The sequence below is a fragment of the Entelurus aequoreus genome, linkage group LG06 (genome assembly GCF_033978785.1).
Source record: "Entelurus aequoreus isolate RoL-2023_Sb linkage group LG06, RoL_Eaeq_v1.1, whole genome shotgun sequence".
Classification (NCBI taxonomy): Eukaryota; Metazoa; Chordata; class Actinopteri; order Syngnathiformes; family Syngnathidae; genus Entelurus; species Entelurus aequoreus.
In genome coordinates this window covers 23,941,376-23,963,180 of record NC_084736.1, presented here as the reverse complement: position 1 = coordinate 23,963,180, position 21,805 = coordinate 23,941,376, and the positions used below count along the sequence as shown (strand labels likewise).

The 21,805-nt window shown below is 36.1% G+C and overlaps 1 protein-coding gene across 1 annotated transcript in view; it reads left to right on the top strand.

Moving 5' to 3' along the window:
* Positions 1-21,805, top strand: part of LOC133652011 (RNA binding protein fox-1 homolog 3-like) — a 1,102,970-nt gene that overhangs the window by 756,376 nt on the left and 324,789 nt on the right. Inside the window, 1 exon segment of the mRNA XM_062050317.1 lies at positions 19,654-19,763. Coding sequence (XP_061906301.1) covers positions 19,654-19,763 — 110 coding nt within the window.

Here is a 21,805-nt window from a genome sequence, read left to right as displayed (position 1 = left end):
CAGAATCGGTGACAAAGCCTTGCAACATATTGTCGGAAAAAAACAACAGCGCAAATGTGAGAAAAAAGAGTGAAAAGACATAATGTAATGAGAAAAAGCTGCCATTTTAATAATCATTAATAATAATACCATTTGTCACTGATAACACAAAGCTGAGGCTCAGTTTTCATACTTAAGCATTTTTTTCACAAAATGAAAATAATACCAAAATGTCCCCTACATTATTTTTGTATTCATTTTGTTCAACATTTGTATTAAATGTTCAGCTTTTTTTCCCATGACATTGTCTTTTTGCTTTTTTTTCCTTACAATTTTACTGTTGTTTCTCTTTCAACAATATGTTGTGGGCCTACAAAATTCACGCTGCGGGCCGCATTTTGGACACCCTCTTGAACTCATGTATCAAAAGTATCGATCGTTCGATTTGAGACTCAATATCAGAGCATAAAGGTATGATGTTGGCGGTATCGATATTTCAGTATCGATCCGCACAACACTAGTTTCAGGAAGCTCCCGTATGCATTATTCAGCTCTCGCTCGGGAGAGAAAGCCACCCCGGGACACCGAGAGGGACAAGCGGTAGAAAATCGATGGACGTTAAAGTTGAATACGGCACAAAGAAGACGATGCCCGTGGAGATAAATCCACTAACATCGCAGCTGTGAAATGTGCGTCGCCGTTTCTGACCGCCTTTAACCTGCTGAGCGGCGACACGCTAAGAGGTCATCTCACTGATCTGAGCTTTTATTAAGCTGTCACACAATCACTCAGTGGAGATGTTCCCACACACTCCTAATCCTCCATGTTGTTGCCATTTCTCAATCTTTCACCCATTAAAAATAGAATATATATATATATATATATATATATATATATATATATATATATATATATATATATATATATATATATATATATATATATATATACACACTACCGTTCAAAAGTTTGGGGTCACCCAAACAATTTTCTGGAATAGTCTTCATTTCTAAGAAGAATAGACTGTCGAGTTTCAGATGAAAGTTCTCTTTTTCTGGCCATTTTGAGAGTTTAATTGACCCCACAAATGTGATGCTCCAGAAACTCAATCTGCTCAAAGGAAGGTCAGTTTTGTAGCTTCTGTAACAAGCTAAACTGTTTTCGGATGTGTGAACATGATTGCACAAGGGTTTTCTAATCATCAATTAGCCTTCTGAGCCAATGAGCAAACACATTGTACCATTAGAACACTGGAGTGATAGCTTCTGGAAATGGGCCTCTATACACCTATGTAGATATTGCACCAAAAACCAGACATTTGCAGCTAGAATAGTCATTTACCACATTAGCAATGTATAGAGTGTATTTCTTTAAAGTTAAGACTAGTTTAAAGTTATCTTCATTGAAAAGTACAATTATTTTCCTTCAAAAATAAGGACATTTCAATCTGACCCCAAACTTTTGAACGGTAGTGTATATATATATATGTTTCATGCCTTTTCTGTCAGAGCAAACCCTGTTTCATATGCAATATTTCCCCCCATAAAAATGTTCCAAGTGAAATATGTGCTGTGAAGTATTTGGAGTCTTGAATAGGTCAAAATTCATAACATTTATTTTTGATTTATTATTATTTTTTGAGCCACGACAGTTTAAAAAAACAAAAAAAAACAATCCCACAAAAAGTCTCAGGGATCCAAAAGGGGCCCACTCATAAAAGTGTTGAAAATAAATCATACTTTATTTTTAATTTTTCTACTTTCAACAGTCTCTAAATCAACTTCAGATCCATCTGTTAATTCTAAGTTTGTTTTATTATTTTTTGATGGGTTTTCATTGTGTTTATGTTATGCTCCTTTTGTTATACAAAACTTAGTTTTTAATGGCAAACACAAAATATGAAATATTTCCCCCAAAAAAATGTCAAAGTGGAGTAATTGGTGTTAAAAAGTTGTAGCCTTAAATAGGTCAATAATTCATAACATTGATTTTGAGGCAATATATGTTTTGAGCAATGACAGTTAAAAAAATATATAGATACAATTATTGTTCTTCCAAAAGGGCCCCACTCATAAAAGTGTTGAAAATAAGTCATACATTTTTTAAAATATTGTTTTTTACTTTCAACACTTAAATCTCTGCATCAACTTATTATATTGTTATGGTTTCATTTTGTTTATTTTATGCCTTTTTTGTTTTACAAAACTTAGTTTTTTAATGGGAAACACACAAAATGCAATATTTTCCCCAAAAAAATATTTCAAATTGCAGTATTTGATGTGAAGTAATTGGAGCCTTTAATAGGCCAACAATTCATAACATTGATTTTGATCCATTATTATTTTTTGAGCAATGACAGTTTTAAAGAAAAAAAAAACAGCCTGCACAACAGCTTTGTGTTATTAAAGTCAACATTGAAACTTTTTCTCGTTACATTTCACCTGTTTGCTTTTCTATTTTAGTTTGGGTTTTTCCTGTAATGGTCTTTTTAGAATGTGGCACGAGCCGTTGAAAACATTTCTAACTATTTATTATTGACCATAAGGAATGGACTTATGCTGTCTTTTGGGTTTTGTCAAATTTTGCGACACCTAGTGGTCAGAATAATTCATGAAGTTAATAAGCTCATGACGCAGTATGTTGAATGATGCGGACACGTTTGATACTGGACACTTTCTAATACGCTTTTGCCTTGGAGACTTTTTACTTATAGGCAATATGCATCTATAATTATTAATACTTGTTCATAATGACAAATGTGCTGTTTTGCACTGCAATATTGTTCAACGAAGGACACTTAATCGGACAAATAAAGGGACATTCCCAAATGGGGCAGTTTAAAAGCATTTGGACTATGTGTGCAAACAAACAACAAGCAAAACTAGGGGACTCAAAAGTGCAGAAAGTGATAAATATAATGTGACATATCCCGGACCGGCCCCCAAATATGTTACGGTCCATGGAGAATGTCTTGGGAAAAGAGATACCTTACATAAAATACATAATAGACTTACTAGTTACGTGTTGTGGGGCTCCCAGTACACTATAGCCTAGCACAGGGGTGTCTAAACTATGACCAGCGAGAAGTCATGAGTTTATAAAGGAATCTTACCTACAGGGAGTTTGCATTCATTTTAAATGTTTAAAGGCCTACTGAAACCCACTACTACCGACCACACAGTCTGATAGTTTATATATCAATGATTAAATCTTAACATTGCAACACATGCCAATACGGCCGGGTTAACTTATAAAGTGCAATTTTAAATTTCCCGGGGAACTTCCGGTTCAAAGCGCCTTTGGAGGATGACGTATGCGCGTGACGTCGCGAGGTCCACGGAAGTGTTTGGACCCTTTTGGACACAATACAAACAGCTCTGTTTTCTTCGACAAAATTCCACAGTATTCTGGACATCTGTGTTGGTGAATCTTTTTCAATTTGTTTAATGAACAATGGAGGCTGCAAAGAAGAACGTTGTAGGTGGGATCGGTGTATGCGGCTGGCTGTAGCAACACAACAAGGAGGACTTTGTTGGATAGAAGACGCGCTCGCGGCAAACTCACCTTGACTTCCTACGTCTCCGGGCCGCCGACCGCATCGTCGATCGCTGGAACGCAGGTGAGCACGGGTGTTGATGAGCGGAGGAGGGCTGGCTGGCGTAGGTGGAGCGCTAATGTTTTTATCATAGCTCTGACGAGGTCCCGTTGTTAAGTTAGCATCATTAGCAACAGCATTGCTAGGCTTCGACAGGCGTCGAATACACATTAACCGTGTATTTACATATCCAGGGTTTGGTTCGGTGTCTCCTGATAGTAGTATTGTTGATCTTCTGTCTATCCTTCCAGTCAGGGATTTATTTATTTTGTTTCTATCTGCATTTGAGACAGATGCTATCACGTTAGCTCATGCTAAGAGCTTCGTCGATGTATTGTCGTGGAGATAAAAGTCACTGTTAATGTCCATTTCGCCTTCTCGACTCTCATTTTCAAGAGGATATAGTATCCGAGGTGGTTTAAAATACAAATCCGTGATCCACAATAGAAAAAGGAGAGAGTGTGGATTCCAATGAGCCAGCTTGTACCTAAGTTACGGTCAGAGTGAAAAAAGATATCTCTTGAACTGCATTCTAGTCTGTCACTCTAACGTTCCTCATCCACGAATCTTTCATCCTCGCTCAAATTAATGGGGTAATCGTCACTTTCTCGCTCCTAATATATCTCGCTCCATTGTAAACAACAGAGAATTGTGAGCAGCACTACCGCTTGTGACGTCACGCTACTTCCGGTAGGGGCAAGGTTTTTTTTATCAGCGAGCAAAAGTTGCGAACTTTATCGTCGATTTTCTCTACTAAATCCTTTCAGCAAAAATATGGCAATATCGCGAAATGATCAAGTATGACACATAGAATGGATCTGCTATTCCCGTTTGAATTTAAAAAATTCATTTCAGTAGGCCTTTAACTATTGCTTAAGAGTAATGACCTTTAACCAATAAACTGACTGCGCAGCATTTATTTATATAACCCAATGCGAACAACCTTCCCTAATCATGGTGTGAAAAAAAAAATCAAACTAACACAAAATATCAACAGACATGGTCACTGAACTTTGTGGCTATTAAAAAAAATGTCCATTCGTCTTAAAAGAAAACAAAAAAAACAATCTAAATTACACCCATTACAAAGCATGATGGGAACAATTTAAAACACTTATCCATTTTGGCACATTTTAGCTGCTTGATATTCCTGATTGATTACAAAACTTTAAAGAGTTCCTCACGGAAGTAGACAAGGTAGAAGTCTAACTTTCACATGCTCTTAAAATCCTAATATATTAATTCTACATTGATTATATTAGTATAATATGTACACACACACATATATATATATATATATATATATATATATATATATATATATATATATATATATATATATATATATATATATATGTATGTATATATATATATATATAGTTACTTTACATACAGTGGGCTTTTGGCCTTCGACCACATTTATTTAGCCTAATGCGGCCCCCAATAGCCTTTTGAAAATGACATAATAAAATAAAATAAATAGTGTGCTAATTGGAGGACATCTAGATGTTAATTGGCTGTCCAGCTTTGCACAAACACGACGCATAACTTTTTATTTCTTCTGATATCGGACTGATACCGGATATCAACATCGGATTAAGGTCCCCTATGCAAACAGCAAGTGGCACTCTACTTGGTGTGATTGTGATGACATCACTTTAGGTCTTTAGGTTGTCTCGCGATGTTGCCACAACGCCGCTAACAATTAGCACGACGGCAGCGTGACCGACGGCGGCGTTGATAGCGCTAATGAAGAGATCAAGATAAGAAATGTTTTTCTGTGGACTCCACAGGGAAACACCTGACTTTTCACCGTCAGTCTAATTGTTCCAGCAGCAACAACAAAATAAGTTTGAACCTTGCTGGTGTTGGAAGGTTCCTTCACGTCTTCCCCTATTACTCCTCCCCTGCCTCTATTTTTATCCCTTCATATTGTTAGCGCTGAGAAATACACTTTGTGTTCACGTTAAATTCAACTAGCGATCCATTCAGGCGGCGTGGTGTTATTAGAAAGAGGGGCGGGGTGGCGGGGGCCCGCTGAGAGTCGCCCACAGGGGTCTGTGCTGTGAGACGCTCTGTTGTGTATAGGTGTGTGTGTGTGTGTGTGTGTGCATACACTTTGCTACATAGAAATTGGCTCTAATCGGCCCTGAGGCTCAGCAGCAACATCACCCGCACCAATAGAAGCGCCACTTAGCATCTGGGCTAATTAGCCTAGCTTTAAAGAAAACGTGTACATGCATGTTAGCAAAGCAGTGACAGAACGGCGCCTCATTAAAAACATCTAACAGGCTTTGTGATGTGTTTCAAGCAACTTCCGTTACTCGTCATCGTTTTTGGTGCGTTCACAGCCTTGTTTGTTGTTGACCAAAACATGTGTTGTAGAGCGCTGAATCTTTGGGCACCACACCATTCAACTCTTGGGGGTAACGATTTAACTGACAATCGATATCTCAAATCAAACCAGGACAGGATGGACAAAAAAGAATAATTATATATATATATATATATATATATATATATATATATATATATATATATATATATATATATATATATATATATATATATATATATATATATATATATATATATATATATATATGTAAATTCCTACCCCATCGTATCAGGAGACGATGGGGTAGATCCAGAAAGGGGGGTGGGTCTCACTGCGAGATGGCCCCTGGCACCCGTTTCTTTCGCCAATCGGGTGGGCTTAGAACCGGTATCTGCTGGAGTCACCTCTCCAGTGGACTTCTCCAGTGGATCTACACGGCCTGGGCATGGAACTATGGAGGGCAAACTGTTGTCCAGGCAGCAAGCCCCCCCTCCCCGCATGGCTGGTGGATCCAAGGGAGTGACGAGTGTCGATACAACTTGGCACCAGCGACGCCGCAGGAGTTGCCGGAATGACGCTACAACGTCAAACCGCCTTCAGGACTCCGGCTCCTGATTTTCTGTCGGGGTTTACTCCCTTAGCCTTACCATCGAGTGGGTTGACCGCAAGGCAGCGGTGGTTTTGAGATTGGAGATTTCCTTCTCCTAGATCGGCTGCCTTACCAGGTTTATGAGCCCCATCTGCCCGAATGCGGCAGGTAGCACGGGGGTACATCTTACCCGTGGTGGTATAAGCCTGACCTGACACACACATATATATATATATATATATATATATATATATATATATATATATATATATATATATATATATATATATATATATATATATATATATATATTTATGTATATATATTTATGTATATATATATATATATATATATATATATATATATATATATATATATATATATATATATATATATATATATATATATATAATCGTAATATATATATTGCGATGAGGTGGCGACTTGTCCAGGGTGCCCGAGTGCAGCTGGGATAGACTCCAGCACACCCTGTGACCCCGAGAGGGACAAGCGGCAGATAATGATTTTTTTAATCTATATATATATGTGTGTTTATATATACATTTATATACAGTATATGTGTGACAATTTTGTGGAATAGCCTTCATTTCTAAGAACAAAAATAGACTGTCGTGTTTCAGATGAAAGTTCTCTTTTTCTGGCCATTTTGAGCGTTTAATTGACCCCACAAATGTGATGCTCCAGAAACTCTATCTGCTCAAAGGAAGGTCAGTTTTGTAGCTTCTGTAACGAGCTAAACTGTTTTCAGATGTGTGAACACGATTGCACAAGGGTTTTCTAATCATCAATTAGCCTTCTGAGCCAATGAGCAAACACATTGTACCATTAGAACACTGGAGTGATAGTTGCTAGAAATGGGCCTCTATACACCTATGTAGATATTGCACCAAAAACCACACATTTGCAGCTAGAATAGTCATTTACCACATTAGCAATGTATAGAGTTTATTTCTTTATAGTTAAGACTAGTTTAAAGTTATTTTCATTGAAAAGTACAGTGCTTTTCCTTCAAAAATAAGGACATTTCAATGTGACCCCAAACTTTTGAACGGTAGTGTATATATATTTGTGTATACATATATATATATATATATATATATATATATATATATATATATATATATATATATATATATATATATATATATATATATATATATATATATATATATATATATATATATATATATATATATATATATATATATATATATATATATATATATTCATATATATATATATATATATATATATATATATATATATATATATATATATATATATATATATATATATATATATATATATATATATATATATATATATATATATATATATATATATTTATATATATATATATATATATATATATATATATATATTCATATATATATTCATATATATATATATATATATATATATATATATATATATATATATATATATATATATATATATATATATATATATATATATATTCATATATATATATATATATATATATATATATATATATATATATTTATATATATATATATATATATATATATATATATATATTCATATACATATATATATATATATATATATATATATATATATATATATATATATATATATATATATATATATATATATATATATATATATTTATATATATGTATATATTCATATATATATATATATATATATGTAAGGGACGGTGTGGCGAAGTTGGTAGAGTGGCCGTGCCAGCAATCGGAGGGTTGCTGGTTACTGGGGTTCAATCCCCACCTTGTACCATCCTAGTCACGTCCGTTGTGTCCTTGGGCAAGACACTTCACCCTTGCTCCTGATGGCTGCTGGTTAGCGCCTTGCATGGCACCTCCCGCCATCAGTGTGTGAATGTGTGTGTGAATGGGTGAATGTGGATATACTGTCAAAGCGCTTTGAGTACCTTGAAGGTAGAAAAGCGCTATACAAGTATAACCCATTTTATCATTTATTTTTTTTATATATATATACAAAAATTATTGTTTATGTTGTATTTATGTATGTATTTATATATATACATATATCTTTGTTTTGCAACAATTTTACCAATCGTAATAATATAGTGTAGGGGAAAAGTGAAGGAATTTTCTTGTGACGATATATCACATTCATGTCGGGTTGTGTTTCCTTGGTGGGTGTTTGTTTTCTGTCAGCGCTCTTGTTTTGGTTCCATTTCCTGCTTAGCTCCCTGAGTGCCGTTTCCCCTCACCTGCTGCTGATTGGAAGCCTGGCCACACCTGTTGTCAATCAGCTGGCTGCTATTTATGCCTGCCCCGCCCTCCAGTCAGGGCTCGATGATTGGTTTCCTGGTATCCTGTTATCCTATTAAAGTCATGTTTTCCTGCACTGCGCCTGCCATCTCTGCATCTTGGGGTTCACCACCAACAAACCATGACACTTCCAACACCAGCAAGGTTTTAACTTGTAGGTTTTTTTTCATAATTTTTTTATTTTTTTTTTTCATTCAATTAAGAATCATTATAAATAAAAATCACGATTCATTCTAAAATCAATATTTTTTTTATACACCTATTGTTTAGTGTGTGACTGCCGCGGTTGTTCCCCCATGTGAGGTCATGTGATCTTGAAAGAGCCAATCAGAGCGGGACCTCCCATCTCACGTCTCTTTATGGCTTGCGGCCGGTCAGGTGTGATTTAAGATCCCCGCAGTGCTTTATGGTGTATATACCCTAAATGGACACTTTAATAGGCCTCACGTTTGCCTTGGTATTGTGCGAGCTAAGCAGGAATCATAAATTATCATAATTAGAACTCCTGGCCGCCGGCGGCTTTAAAAAAAATTATATATATATATATATATATATATATATATATATATATATATATATATATATATATATGAAGGAAGAATCTCTAAAATGTGGAGTTTCCTCAAGGTAAAATATATCTGTGGACATGTAACCGTGTGTGTGTGTGTGTGTGTGTGTGTGTGTGTGTGAGTGTGTGTATGTGTGTGTGTGTGTGTGTGTGTGTGTGTGTGTGTGTGTGTGTGTGTGTGTGTTCTTGTATTTCTACCCTTGAGACATCAACAAGGAAAGTACCTTCCATATGAGGAGGTGTGAACAAGTTATAGGACATAAATCATGGTCCCAATACGGAAAACCATTGCATCTAATAGAGAATGTCTCAGTTGCACTCCTGGTGGTGAAATCTGTCAAAATGAGGGTAGTCCCAAAAAGCAGGGATTTTTCAAATTGACTGTATGTTGGTTTTAACCCTCCCTCTCTGGTCAACTTATGTAATAACAAGTGCGTGTAAGAAATTGAAATTCGCCCCCATTGGCCAAAATTAATTTAAAAAAATAAATAAATTGGTATAAAGAGACATACTGTAATAACTTGAAGTAAATAATGAAGATAAAAAAACAGTTACAAACAAAACATTCAAAAATAATATTTTTTTACTAAAAGCAGTCTTTTTCTCACAATTTGTAGACTTTTTTTCTTGTAAAATTGGGAACTATTTGTCATGTTTCTGTAATATTGCAATATTTTCTCGTAAAATTATTACTTTTTTATCTAGAATTATTACTTTTTTAATGCAAAATGGTGACATTTGTCATATACAATTCTGACTTATCACAATTTTGCCAATTTTGAAGTTGTTCTTGACATTTCTGGAGTAAAATTATGACTTTTGTCATAATTTTGCCAAGTAAAATTCCGATTATTATTATAACATTGCAACATTTTTCAAGTATTCTTATACAATTGTGACTTTTATCGAGTAAAATTAGGACTCTTTTCATAAAATTGCCAACATTTTAAGCTTTTCTTGTAAATCTGCGACTTTTATTGAGTAAAATTCCAACTTTTATCATAATATTGCACAGATGTTCAGTTTTTCTCGTAAAATTTTGACTTGCGTTGAGTAAAACTACGGCTTTTCTTATAACACTGCCAAAATTCTAAGTTTTTCTTGTGAAATTGTGACCTTTTTCTTGAGAAATTCCAACTCATTTTTCACAAAAAGCGTTTTTATATTTGCACAGTATGTATATATTATTAATGTTGTAAATACACATCTTTATATATCTTGAAAGGCTGGTCCTACAGAGGTAGGCATTTTTCTCAGGTCTCAAGAAGGTACCAAATACAAGAATGTGTGTGTGTGTGTGTGAGTGTGTGTGTGTGTGTTTGTGTGTGGATGGCGGTGACTTTAAGCATGCTCATTGCTAGCAAGGAAGCACAGTGCTGCAGTGCAATAAGGGAAAACAACACTTTTAATAATTCAGGCCGTGAGAGCGCGAGCAGGCCTGAATGGAAGTGTGTGTGTGTGTGTGTGTGTGTGTGTGTGTGTGTGTGTGTGTGTGTGTGTGTGTGTGTGTGTGTGTGTGTGTGTGTGTGTGTGTGTGTGTGTGTGTGTGTGTGTGTGTGTGTTGGGTTCGGGGGGGCAGTGTTTGGGTCTGGGTGGAGGCAAGGCGTCTCAAAGTAGTGCAGAATGGCTCATTTAGCTGCTGCTACGCATTATTAAAGTTGTATTGAACCCCCTCCTGGGTCTTTCCCAAAGTTTTTTTTCTTTTCTTTTTCATTTGCTTTTCCGTTTTTGCCCCCCTCCACACACACACACACACACACGCACACACACACACACACACACACACACACACACACACACACACACACACACACACACACACACACACACACACACACACACACTTACACTCATACACCCTCCAGCCTGCCAGGCAGCCAATAAGAACATTTATAAAGGACACAGCAGCGCGCCGCACCTTAGAGGTGGTAAATGTTGTAGCTTTTCATCTCTGCTTTCCTTTTTTTCTACTTGTTCAACTTCTCTGTGACCTCCACCAAGGCTCGAGCTTTACTTCACCCTATTTGTTTGTGTGCTGCTGGAGCATAGGAGCGTACGGCTTTCGAAGGATGTTGTACCTAAAACAGTCAAAAAAGCTGAGTTTGGGACGCTTACCACCCTCAAAGGTCGCCATCTTGGCTACCTAGCACAAAGGGAGGAGTTAACTTGCATGGTTGCAATTCACCGTTAAAAAAAGAGAGAAGAAGAAAGTAAATAGGGGAATGGTCATTTGCAGTATAATTGTAAAGTTCAGGGGTGTCCAAACTTTTTCCACTGAGGGCCACACACAATGAAAGCATGCAGGGGCCATTTTGATATTTTTTTTATTTTCAAAGCCAATACGATATATATAATTTTTTTTTACCTTCTGGGCTCCCCTCAAGTTTAGTCGCGGGGGGTATCAGTCATAAAAATGTTGAAAATAAGCCGTATATTATTATTTTTATCAAATATTCAACAATTTAATCTCTAGATTAACTTCAGGTCTATCTGTCAGTATAAAGTTAAAAACTTTTTTTTATGTTGTATGCCCTTTTTGTGAGAGAAAACTTTTTTTTTTTTTATGCCAAAAACACAAAATATGCAATATTTCTCCACCGCAAAAATGTCAAAGTGGAATATTTGTAGACTTAAATAGGTCAATGACTACATTATTATTTTTTTGAGCATTGAAAGTTTTTAAAGAAAAATATCCCACTAAAATTATTGGGGATCCAAAAGGGCCCCACTCTATCTATCCGTCAAAGTTTTTTTAAAATATTGTTTGTATTATTTTTTAGTTTTTTTAATTTGTTTGTTTAATGCCCTTTTTGTCAAAGAAAACTTAAAAAACATATATCGATCGATGATCCAAAACTCATAAAAGTATTACAAATAAGTCATGTATCAATCTATATTATTTTCACTTTCGACACTTAAATCTCGAAATCAACTTCATTTATTTATTTTTTTTGAGCAATGGCAGTTTAGAGTCAACATTGCAACATGTTGTCGTTACATTTCACCTGTTTGCTCTTTTATTAAATCTTTTTTTATGTTCATTTTGGTGACATTATTTTGTAAAATGAGCCGCTGGCCAATGAAAAATGAGCTGCGGGGCGCAAATTGCCCCCAGACCGCCCTGTGGACACCCCTGATTTCAAGTACATACCCCAAAACTAGTGAAGTTGGCACGTTGTGTAAATGGTAAATAAAAACAGAATACAATGATTTGTTAATCCTTTTCAACTTATATTCAATTGAATAGACTGCAAAGACAAGATATTTAATGTTCGAACTGGAAAATGTTGTTATTTTTTGCAAATATTAGCTCATTTGGAATTTGATGCCTGCAACATGTTTCAAAAAAGCTGGCGCAAGTGGCAAAAAAGACTGAGAAAGTTGAGGAATGCTCATCAAACACTTATTTGGAACATCCCACAGGTGAACAGGCTAATTGGAAACAGGTGGGTGCTATGATTGGGTATAAAAGCAGCTTCAATTAAATGCTCAGTCATTCACAAACAAGGATGGGGCGAGGGTCACCACTTTGTCAACAAATGCGTGAGCAAATTGTCCAACAGTTTAAGAACAACATTTCTCAACCAGCTATTGCAAGGAATTTAGGGATTTCACCATCTACGGTCTGTAATATCATCAAAGGGTTCAGAGAATTTGGAGAAATTACTGCATGTAAGCGATGATATTACAGACCTTCGATCCCTCAGGTGGTACTGCATCAAAAAGCGACATCAGTGTGTAAAGGATATCACCACATGGGCTCAGGAACACTTCAGAAAATTACTGTCAGTAACTACAGTTGGCCGTTGCATCTGTAAGTGCAAGTTAAAACTCTAATATGCGAAGCGAAAGCCATTTATCAACAACACCCAGAAACGCCGCCGACTTCGCTTGGCCCGAGCTCATCTAAGATGGACTGATGCAAAGTGGAAAAGTGTTCTGTGGTCTGACGAGTCCACATTTCAAATTGTTTTTGGAAACTGTGGACGTCGTGTCCTCCGGAACAAAGAGGAAAAGAACCATCCGGATTGTTATAGGCGCAAAGTTGAAAAGCCAGCATCTGTGATGGTATGGCGGTGTATTAGTGCCCAAGGCATGGGGAACTTACACATCTGTAAAGGCACCATTAATGATGAAAGGCACATACAGGTTTTGGAGCAACATATGTTGCCATCCAAACAACGTTATCGTGGACGCCCCTGCTTATGTCAGCAAGACAATGCCAAGCCACGTGTTACAACAGCGTGGCTTCATAGTAAAAGAGTGCGGGTACTAGACTGGCCTGCCTGTAGTCCAGACCTGTCTCCCATTGAAAATGTGTGGTGCATTATGAAGTCTAAAATACCACAACGGAGACCCCTGACTGTTGAACAACTTAAGCTGTACATCAAGCAAGAATGGGAAAGAATTCCACTTCAAAAATTGGTCTCCTCAGTTCCCAAACGTTTACTGAGTGTTGTTAAAAGGAAAGGCCATGTAACACAGTGGTAAAAATGCCCCTGTGACAACTTTTTTGCAATGTGTTGCTGCCATTAAATTCTAAGTTAATGATTATTTGCACAAAAAAAAATTACGTTTCTCAGTTCGAACATTAAATATCTTGTCTTTGCAGTCTATTCAATTGAATATAAGTTGAAAAGGATTTGCAAATCATTGTTGTCTGTGCTTATTTATCATTTACACAGCGTGCCAACTTCACTGGTTTTGGGTTTTGTATAAGATCCAGGTACTGACAGTGCACTTCTCACACTTATTCACTTACAAGTCTAAGAGTAGGTACACAAGTAAATAGTCAATCAAGATGTATCATTAAACAACTAATAAGTTAAATATTTCTGTTTCTTTGGTTTTTAATCTCAGAAGATGATGTCACATGTGTTGTTGTGTTGCATAAGAGAGCTTTTTTATTGCACACGCTGACTTTAAAAGCTAGCACAGGCGAAGGACAAGGCTAGCATTAGCGCTCGACTTTGATTGACAGCTGATTTTTGAACATCAACCAGTTTGGAAGAAAAAAAAAGTCGAGAAGCCGCTCTCATGGTGTAGATCATGTAAAGTAGATCGCTGCTACATTCCTCCACAGCTGCCTGCAGGACTCACACACACACACACTTTAATCACACAATGAATAATAAATGCGGATGGACTCGCTGCTGTCAAGTGTGCAGATGAGAGAACGGCCGACAGCTGAGAAAAGGCCGTAAAGAAGAAGAAGAAATAAAAAATAACCCGAGAGGAGAAAACGCAGCAATAAGCAACGTGTCGTCTTTTTAGTTGATCACAAACTTTTAATACACCATAAAAAGTTGAACGACAATCATGCTTAGTTCACACGTGGCCTGGCTAGGTGTGTGTGTGTGTGTGTGTGTGTGTCGGGTGTTGTTGTCCCCGCCTCAATGTACACTGCAACGTGCAACAGCATGGCGGTGTAGTGCACGGCTGGCCCATTAATAAGAGCGCCACGCCCGGCTCTCCCCAAAGCACCACCGACACTTTAATGGCTGTTTTTTTCTTTCTTTTTTTTTTGTACTTTTCTTCGTAAATAATGCATGTGCTGCTTGTCAGCACCACCGCTTGGCTCCGCCCCCTCCCTGCGCCTGTGCAGCCTCGCTTTTGTGCACAAATCACAACGTGCTGCCTCCACCATGATATGCAGTCCTCCTATGTCTTTGTGTGTGTGTGTGTGCGTGTGTGTGTGTGTGTGTGTGTGTGTTGCTGGCAATGCTTACTTAATGGGGACATCGCTCTGTTTACACCAGGGGTGTCCAAACTTTTCCCACTGAGGGCCGCACACGGAGAAATTAAAGCATGCGGGGGCCATTTTGATATTTTTTAATTTTCAAACCATAACAAAATATATGGATTTTGTTTTTATACCTTTAGGGCTCCCGGGGACCAAAAAGGGTCTCAGTCATTAAAATGTTAAAAATAAGTCAAATTATTATTTTTATTTATTTAACGCTTACAGTAAATCTTTACATCAACTTAAGGTTGATATAAAGTACAAAAAACACAACTTTTTTTTTTATAGTAAAACTGAAATATGCAGTAATTAGTAATTAGAGCCCTAAAATATCAATAATGCAGGACACCATTGACTTTAATTCATTATTATTTTTGAGCAATCACAGAGAAAATATAAATACAATCCCACTAAATATTGTTGGGATCCACAAGGTCTCCCACCCATAAAGTGATACGTTTATATTCGTTTTTTTTTTAAACTTTCAACACTTAAGTTACGAGATCAACTTCAGATATATCTGTCCATTTTACGTTTGAACTATTATTTTGTTTGTTTTATGCTCTTTTGTCAAAGAAAACATTGATGTATTTATATGGCAACCACACAATATATGGAATAGTTTCCACATAAAACATTTTCAAGTGAAATATTTGAAGTAATTGGAGCCTAGAATAGGTCAATAATTCATTATAACATTGTTTATTTTATTTTATTTTTGAGCAATGGCCAAAAAAAGAAAAATAAAGATAGACAAAAGAAAAAAAACAGCCTGCATGGCAGCTTTGTGTCAACATTGCAACGTTTTATTTTTTATTTTTGCAATAGCATTTCCACAATGTGTGGCGGGCCGGTAAACGATTAGCAGCGGGCCGCAAATGGCCCCCGGGCCGCACTTTGGACACCCCTGGTTTACACAGTCACCTTTAGGGGACCTCTGACGGTATGGGGACAAAAAAACAGGTACCCTAAAGGGAAAGCTTTTTAAATTATGTTAATCATTTAAAAAGGTTTAACCATTAATAGTACTGTGATTCTGTATGGAATCCATCCTTAGTTAAAACTAATATATTTTTCCAAAAACAAAAATCTGGTTTAGTGTTCCTTAGGATGACATTTTTATACAGCATGATTATAAAACATTATTACCTTAAAGTATGAATCACATTCAGAATTTTCCATCCTTCTATATATGGTAGTTGGAGTTGCAGACAACTTCATTACTGCTAAATAGCAGTTTTCAGTAATGTCACAGAAGATGCAGGATTTGCTTTAACATTTAAGTGGTGAGACTTCCTATAAGAGGACAGCTGTAGTGCTGTATTCTGAGGATCATGTCATATTTAATTTGAACTGTTTTTGTTTTTTTTAAATAGTCCTCAGTAGTCACGTACAAATGTGTGTGAATAATGCAAAATTATTTAAATTTGGTCCCCATGAACCATATTAACTATATTTCCCCAGGGTCCCCAGTAAGAATGATCAGCACATTATCCAGAGATTTAAAGACGTGTATGAGCTAACTGGGCAGTGGCCATTTTACCTCATTTTTTTATGCCTCCACAACCTGTAGAAAGGGTGGTCCCCACAAGTGATGATCAAAAAATTGGTCCCCATTCCAAATGATAACCATTATGTGTGTGTGTGTGTGTGTGTGTGTGTGTGTGTGTGTGTGTGTGTGTGTGTGTGTGTGTGTGTGTGTGTGTGTGTGTGTGTGTGTGTGTGTGTGTGTGTGTGTGTGCGCGCGTGTGCTTGCGCCGCCATGCCGGACTGCAGCATACACTCACAAGCCTATATCTTTTATTTGCACTCATGTTTGTTTTATGCGATGGAGCACAGGAGCAAACAGACGCTCCACACAAAGAAATGGTCCAAAATTACGCAAACACCTCAAAACAAATGCAACGGGAAAATGCAAATGGGGGGAAAAAAATGCTGCAATCGTTTGAACTCTGCCGGGAAAAAGAAAAATGCTACTGCGATGCCAAAAACACACACAAACCCCCAAAAAAAGTACGTAGGAAAAAAAAGGCTGCAAGGTGATAAAACACAACATAGTTTAGGTAGGTTACCAGGGGGCTAGCTAAAGTAAGAAGAGCGTTGTCAGGCTAACAGGAAGTTAGCTATGTTGTTTATGTAATGCTGTAGTATCTAACTCATTTTCATTGAGGGCCACATCACAGTAATGGCTGCTTTCAGAGGGCCGCTTTTGTAAAATTAATTAACATTATGCATGCGGGTAATAACCTTAATCAAAATGCATATGCATTTGATTATTAGATTTTTTTTAATGCATAACTTGCTTTAAAATCATAAATAAAGGTGATAAGCAGATATTTAACTATTTATTTTTATCTCACAAAACAAGTTTTGCAATACAGTATATAATAATATAAGTGGCATGATCAGATAATATTAAAGTTTAAAATATTAAAAAAAATGTCTGTCAAAATTGAAAAAACAACTGCATTTAGTAAAAAAAAATATAATAAAATATGTATTTTATTGAAACCCATTTTGTCCAGGCTTTCGGGGGCCAAAACTGGCCCCCGGGCCTTGAGTTTGACACCTGTGCTGTAGACGATGTGAATTATTTATTTATGGAACGTGATGCCGTGCATTTGTTCTGGGAGGTGATCAGAGATTGGCTGATGTCACCATTTACGATAGAAGAGATTGAATTTGGTGTATTTATCAAAGATAGTTATCTACAAATGCTTGTTAATATTATTTTGTTGCATGCTACATTTTGTATGCATAAAAGTAAATTTCTGAGATTAAAACTGTTCACATTGGTTCAAGACATTTAAAATGTTTAATTGAATCTTGGAGAATGGTTAAAAATAGAAAAACCCTTAAGTTATATTTTTTAAATAAACCCAACTTTACACTACACACATATATATATATTTTTAAATGTTTAATTTGTTTTTTTATCCTATTGTATTGTCTCTCCCTTTATTTTATTAACATTCTTTGTTAGAATAAAGCTGTTGATTGCTCAACCTTTTTGTTTGAAATATTTAAATACATTTAAGTGTCTTAATGTGTGTGTGTGTATATTTTCAATACGTACTGTGTGTGCGTTGAATTGTTCAATAAAAAATAAAAAACAGGTAGTTAGCCACGCTAACCGCAAGTTAGCCAGAGTAACAGGAAGTTAGCCAGAGTAACAGGAAGTTAGACAGGCTAACAGAAAGTTAGCTAAACTAAGAATAATTTAGCCAAGGTAACAGGAAGATAGCTAAACCATAAATAACTTTTATTTTATTTTTTTTAATTGAACAATATACATAATATTAAATATTAATAAATAATAAAAATAAAAAATATGAAAAAAATATGAAAAAAATAGGGGAAAAAAAGTAAAAAATAAAATAAAAATGGCTACCAAAATCACTTTAAATGTTATTAACAAAGATATTAATTTAAGGGCTTTTGTACTCTTAATCATTCTCCAAGATTTGAATGATAATTGTAAACCATTAAGCCAAAGCTAACTTCCAGGTAGTCTGGCTAACTTATTGGTAACCTGGGTAACCTCCTGCATGGTAGCCTTGCTAACTTCCTGGTTTTTTTTGTTGTTGTTTTTTTGTTTTTAATTTTTAATTTATTTTATTGAATCATATATTCTCAATGTACACAAAAACCAAGGCACTTTCAACATATCTCAACACTTTCAAACATCCATCAGGTTGCGCAAATACTGTCTTTAGCTAACTTCCTGTTAGCCTGGCTAAATTCCTGGTAGCCTAGCTAACTTCCTGTTCTTCAAGGGTTGGAATTGGGGGTTAAATCACCAAAAATGGTTCCTGGGCGCGGCCTCCGCTGCTGCTCACTGCTCCCCTCACCTCCCAGGAGGTGATCAAGGGTGATGGGTCAAATGCGGAGAATCATTTTGCCACACCTAGTGTGTGTGTGTGACAATCAATGGTACTTTTACTTAACTTTTTTATATTTTAATTGATTTATTTTTTTCATGTATGTTTTTCTTTTAATTGAATGAGGTGGCGACTTGTCCAGGGTGTACCCCGCCTTCCACCCGAATGCAGCTGAGATAGGCTCCAGCACCCCCCGCAACCCCAAACGTGACAAGCGGTAGAAAATGGATGGATGGATGGATGAACAATGTACATCCAAACATATATTCTCAATGTACACAAAAAACAATGCATTTTCAACATATTTCAACCCTTTCAAACATCCATCAGATTGAGCAAATACTGTCTTTGGCTAACTTCCTGTTAGCCTGGCTAACTTCCTGTTAGCCTGGCTAACTTCAGCTGCATATCACACATTGGACAGGACTGATGGTTAAGATGCTGAGGTATGTTCCACTTTGTAAGGAGGAGAGAACCACTTCCATTGTGACTCCGTAGAGTCTTCCCATGACAATTATCAAATGTTTTGTGCACTTTAACGAGTCAAGAAGAGAAAACACCTCATGGGTTGATTGCTGATCGATGGAACCTTTCTGCTAGACGATCAAAACAATCCATGCTCGTGTGTGTCCTCAGGCAACACGTTGTGCAAGTCAGGAAGCGTCGCTGTCTTCGAGAACGTGGTGTACAGCGGACTGCTCAACGACCACCTCTGGCATCTGGGAGTGCCGCTCTTCACGAGACTGGTGAGTCGCCTCCATTTTGTCTCCTTCCACTCCTCAATTGGAACATGTTTATTTCGCAGGCTTTTCATTAATGCCGTGGCCTAAAATGCTTAAATTCGCGGCAGCTTTTTCAAAAGTTGCTACATTTGGATGCTTATTCTTTCCAATAGCCTGTGATTTTATGAAATTGTTATCAGCACAAATGGGCAAAACATACACTGTATTGATGTTTTACTCATTTTATAGCACACATATTTAAAAGGTAGACTCTAGATGGCAGTAAAAACACATACTCAATTCATCGTCCCATTACTGTACTGTTTAATTCCTTATAACTAGTATTAATAATAATCACAAAATGAAACACCACCAAAGGCTATATGCTCTTTCAACATTCTCTGTGTATGTTTTACACTTGAAAAGTGTTTGTCCATCCTAAACATTCATTTATGTCCCTACATATTTACCATATTTGTGAACTGTTGAGAGCAATCTGTATTGCTCTTGAGCGATAATGAGAGATTATCATCACACATCAACATCTCTAACATGCTAGGTCAGCATTGCAAATGAATATATGTTCTTAATTGTCTTATCCTGGATAAATACATGGGAAATTAATATATAAATACCTGTAAAGTAGGAGGTACATGTTTGTATACTACATTACCCAGAAGGCTTAGCACTGTATACCGGAACGGGAAGTCGGTCTGAGCTACAATTGTGGCGTTTGATCAATAAATAGTTAATATATTGTGACACGTTGTTGTTCCTGCTTCGTCCACACAAGCAACAAAGATTAGGGTATATTCCAGACTATAAGATGCTACTTTTTTCCTACGCTTTGGACTCTGCGGCTTGTAAAAGGGTGTGGCTAGTTTATGGATGTTTTCTTGGCTGACGTTTACAATGCAAATAGATTCAGAAAAACAATAGTTGTGTTATTTTTGTGCTATGGTGCCATCTTTTGGAGAAGTTTGCTCACTGCAGGTGCTGCTATGCTGCAATGCCCTGCTGTTTAGACTGAGCTTTGAACCAGAAGTGGAAGTCCTGTTCTGTGTTATAGCCGTGTAGTGTTTTTACTTGTATGGATTCCTAATTCTTCACTCAAAGCAACATTTGTAAGTCTTACAGTATAACTAAAACAATTATTACTCTAAATTGTTCCATGTGTGATGTCTGTTGGAGTGTTTTCATGCATATTTGTACGGGCTAGATAGATAGATAGTACTTTATTGATTCCTTCAGGAGAGTTCCCTCAGGAAAAACTATTGTAATGTAATGAAGCTTGCGTCATTAGCATTAGCTAAAATGCTAACACGTTTACAAGTTAGTATTATTAACTTACAATGGCGTTCACGTCATTGTGGAGTTATTGAGTCTGTTTAGTTGATTGGAGAGCTAGCTTCCGCAGCTAGTGGGTCGATGACTATGACTCCTGTTTTGTTTGATCAGCCGTTTAACTGCCCTGTTACAGACACTGTTTGAACATTTACAATATTTTTAACTAATTTCACGTATATATATATATATATATATATATATATATATATATATATATATATATATATATATATATATATATATATATATATATATATATATATATATATATATATATATATATGCGGCTTATAGTCTGGTGCTGCTAATATATGGGGAAAATGTTTTTCCTTCTAAAGTTTAGATCCCGGTGTGCACTATAGTCTGGAAAATATGATAGTTGGATTACAACAGGGGCTTCCAATTTGCGACCCACAGCCCAAGTTTTGTTGGCACGCAAATTATAAAGAACAACATATTAAAAACACATACAAAATGTAAGACAAAAGGTTGTAATGTAATCATAAAAAAGATTAAAATATAATACTAATAACTTGGGGGTGTCCAAACTATTAAAAGCCAAAGTATGCAGGGGTCATTTTGATATTGTTTTGTTTTGTAATAAAAGAAAAAAGAAATGCCATAAACACATTATGCATGAAAAGTGTCAACATTGTGCTTTATTTGACAAATTGTATTAGTTATTAATATCAATATATCACATTTTTGTCTTTACATTA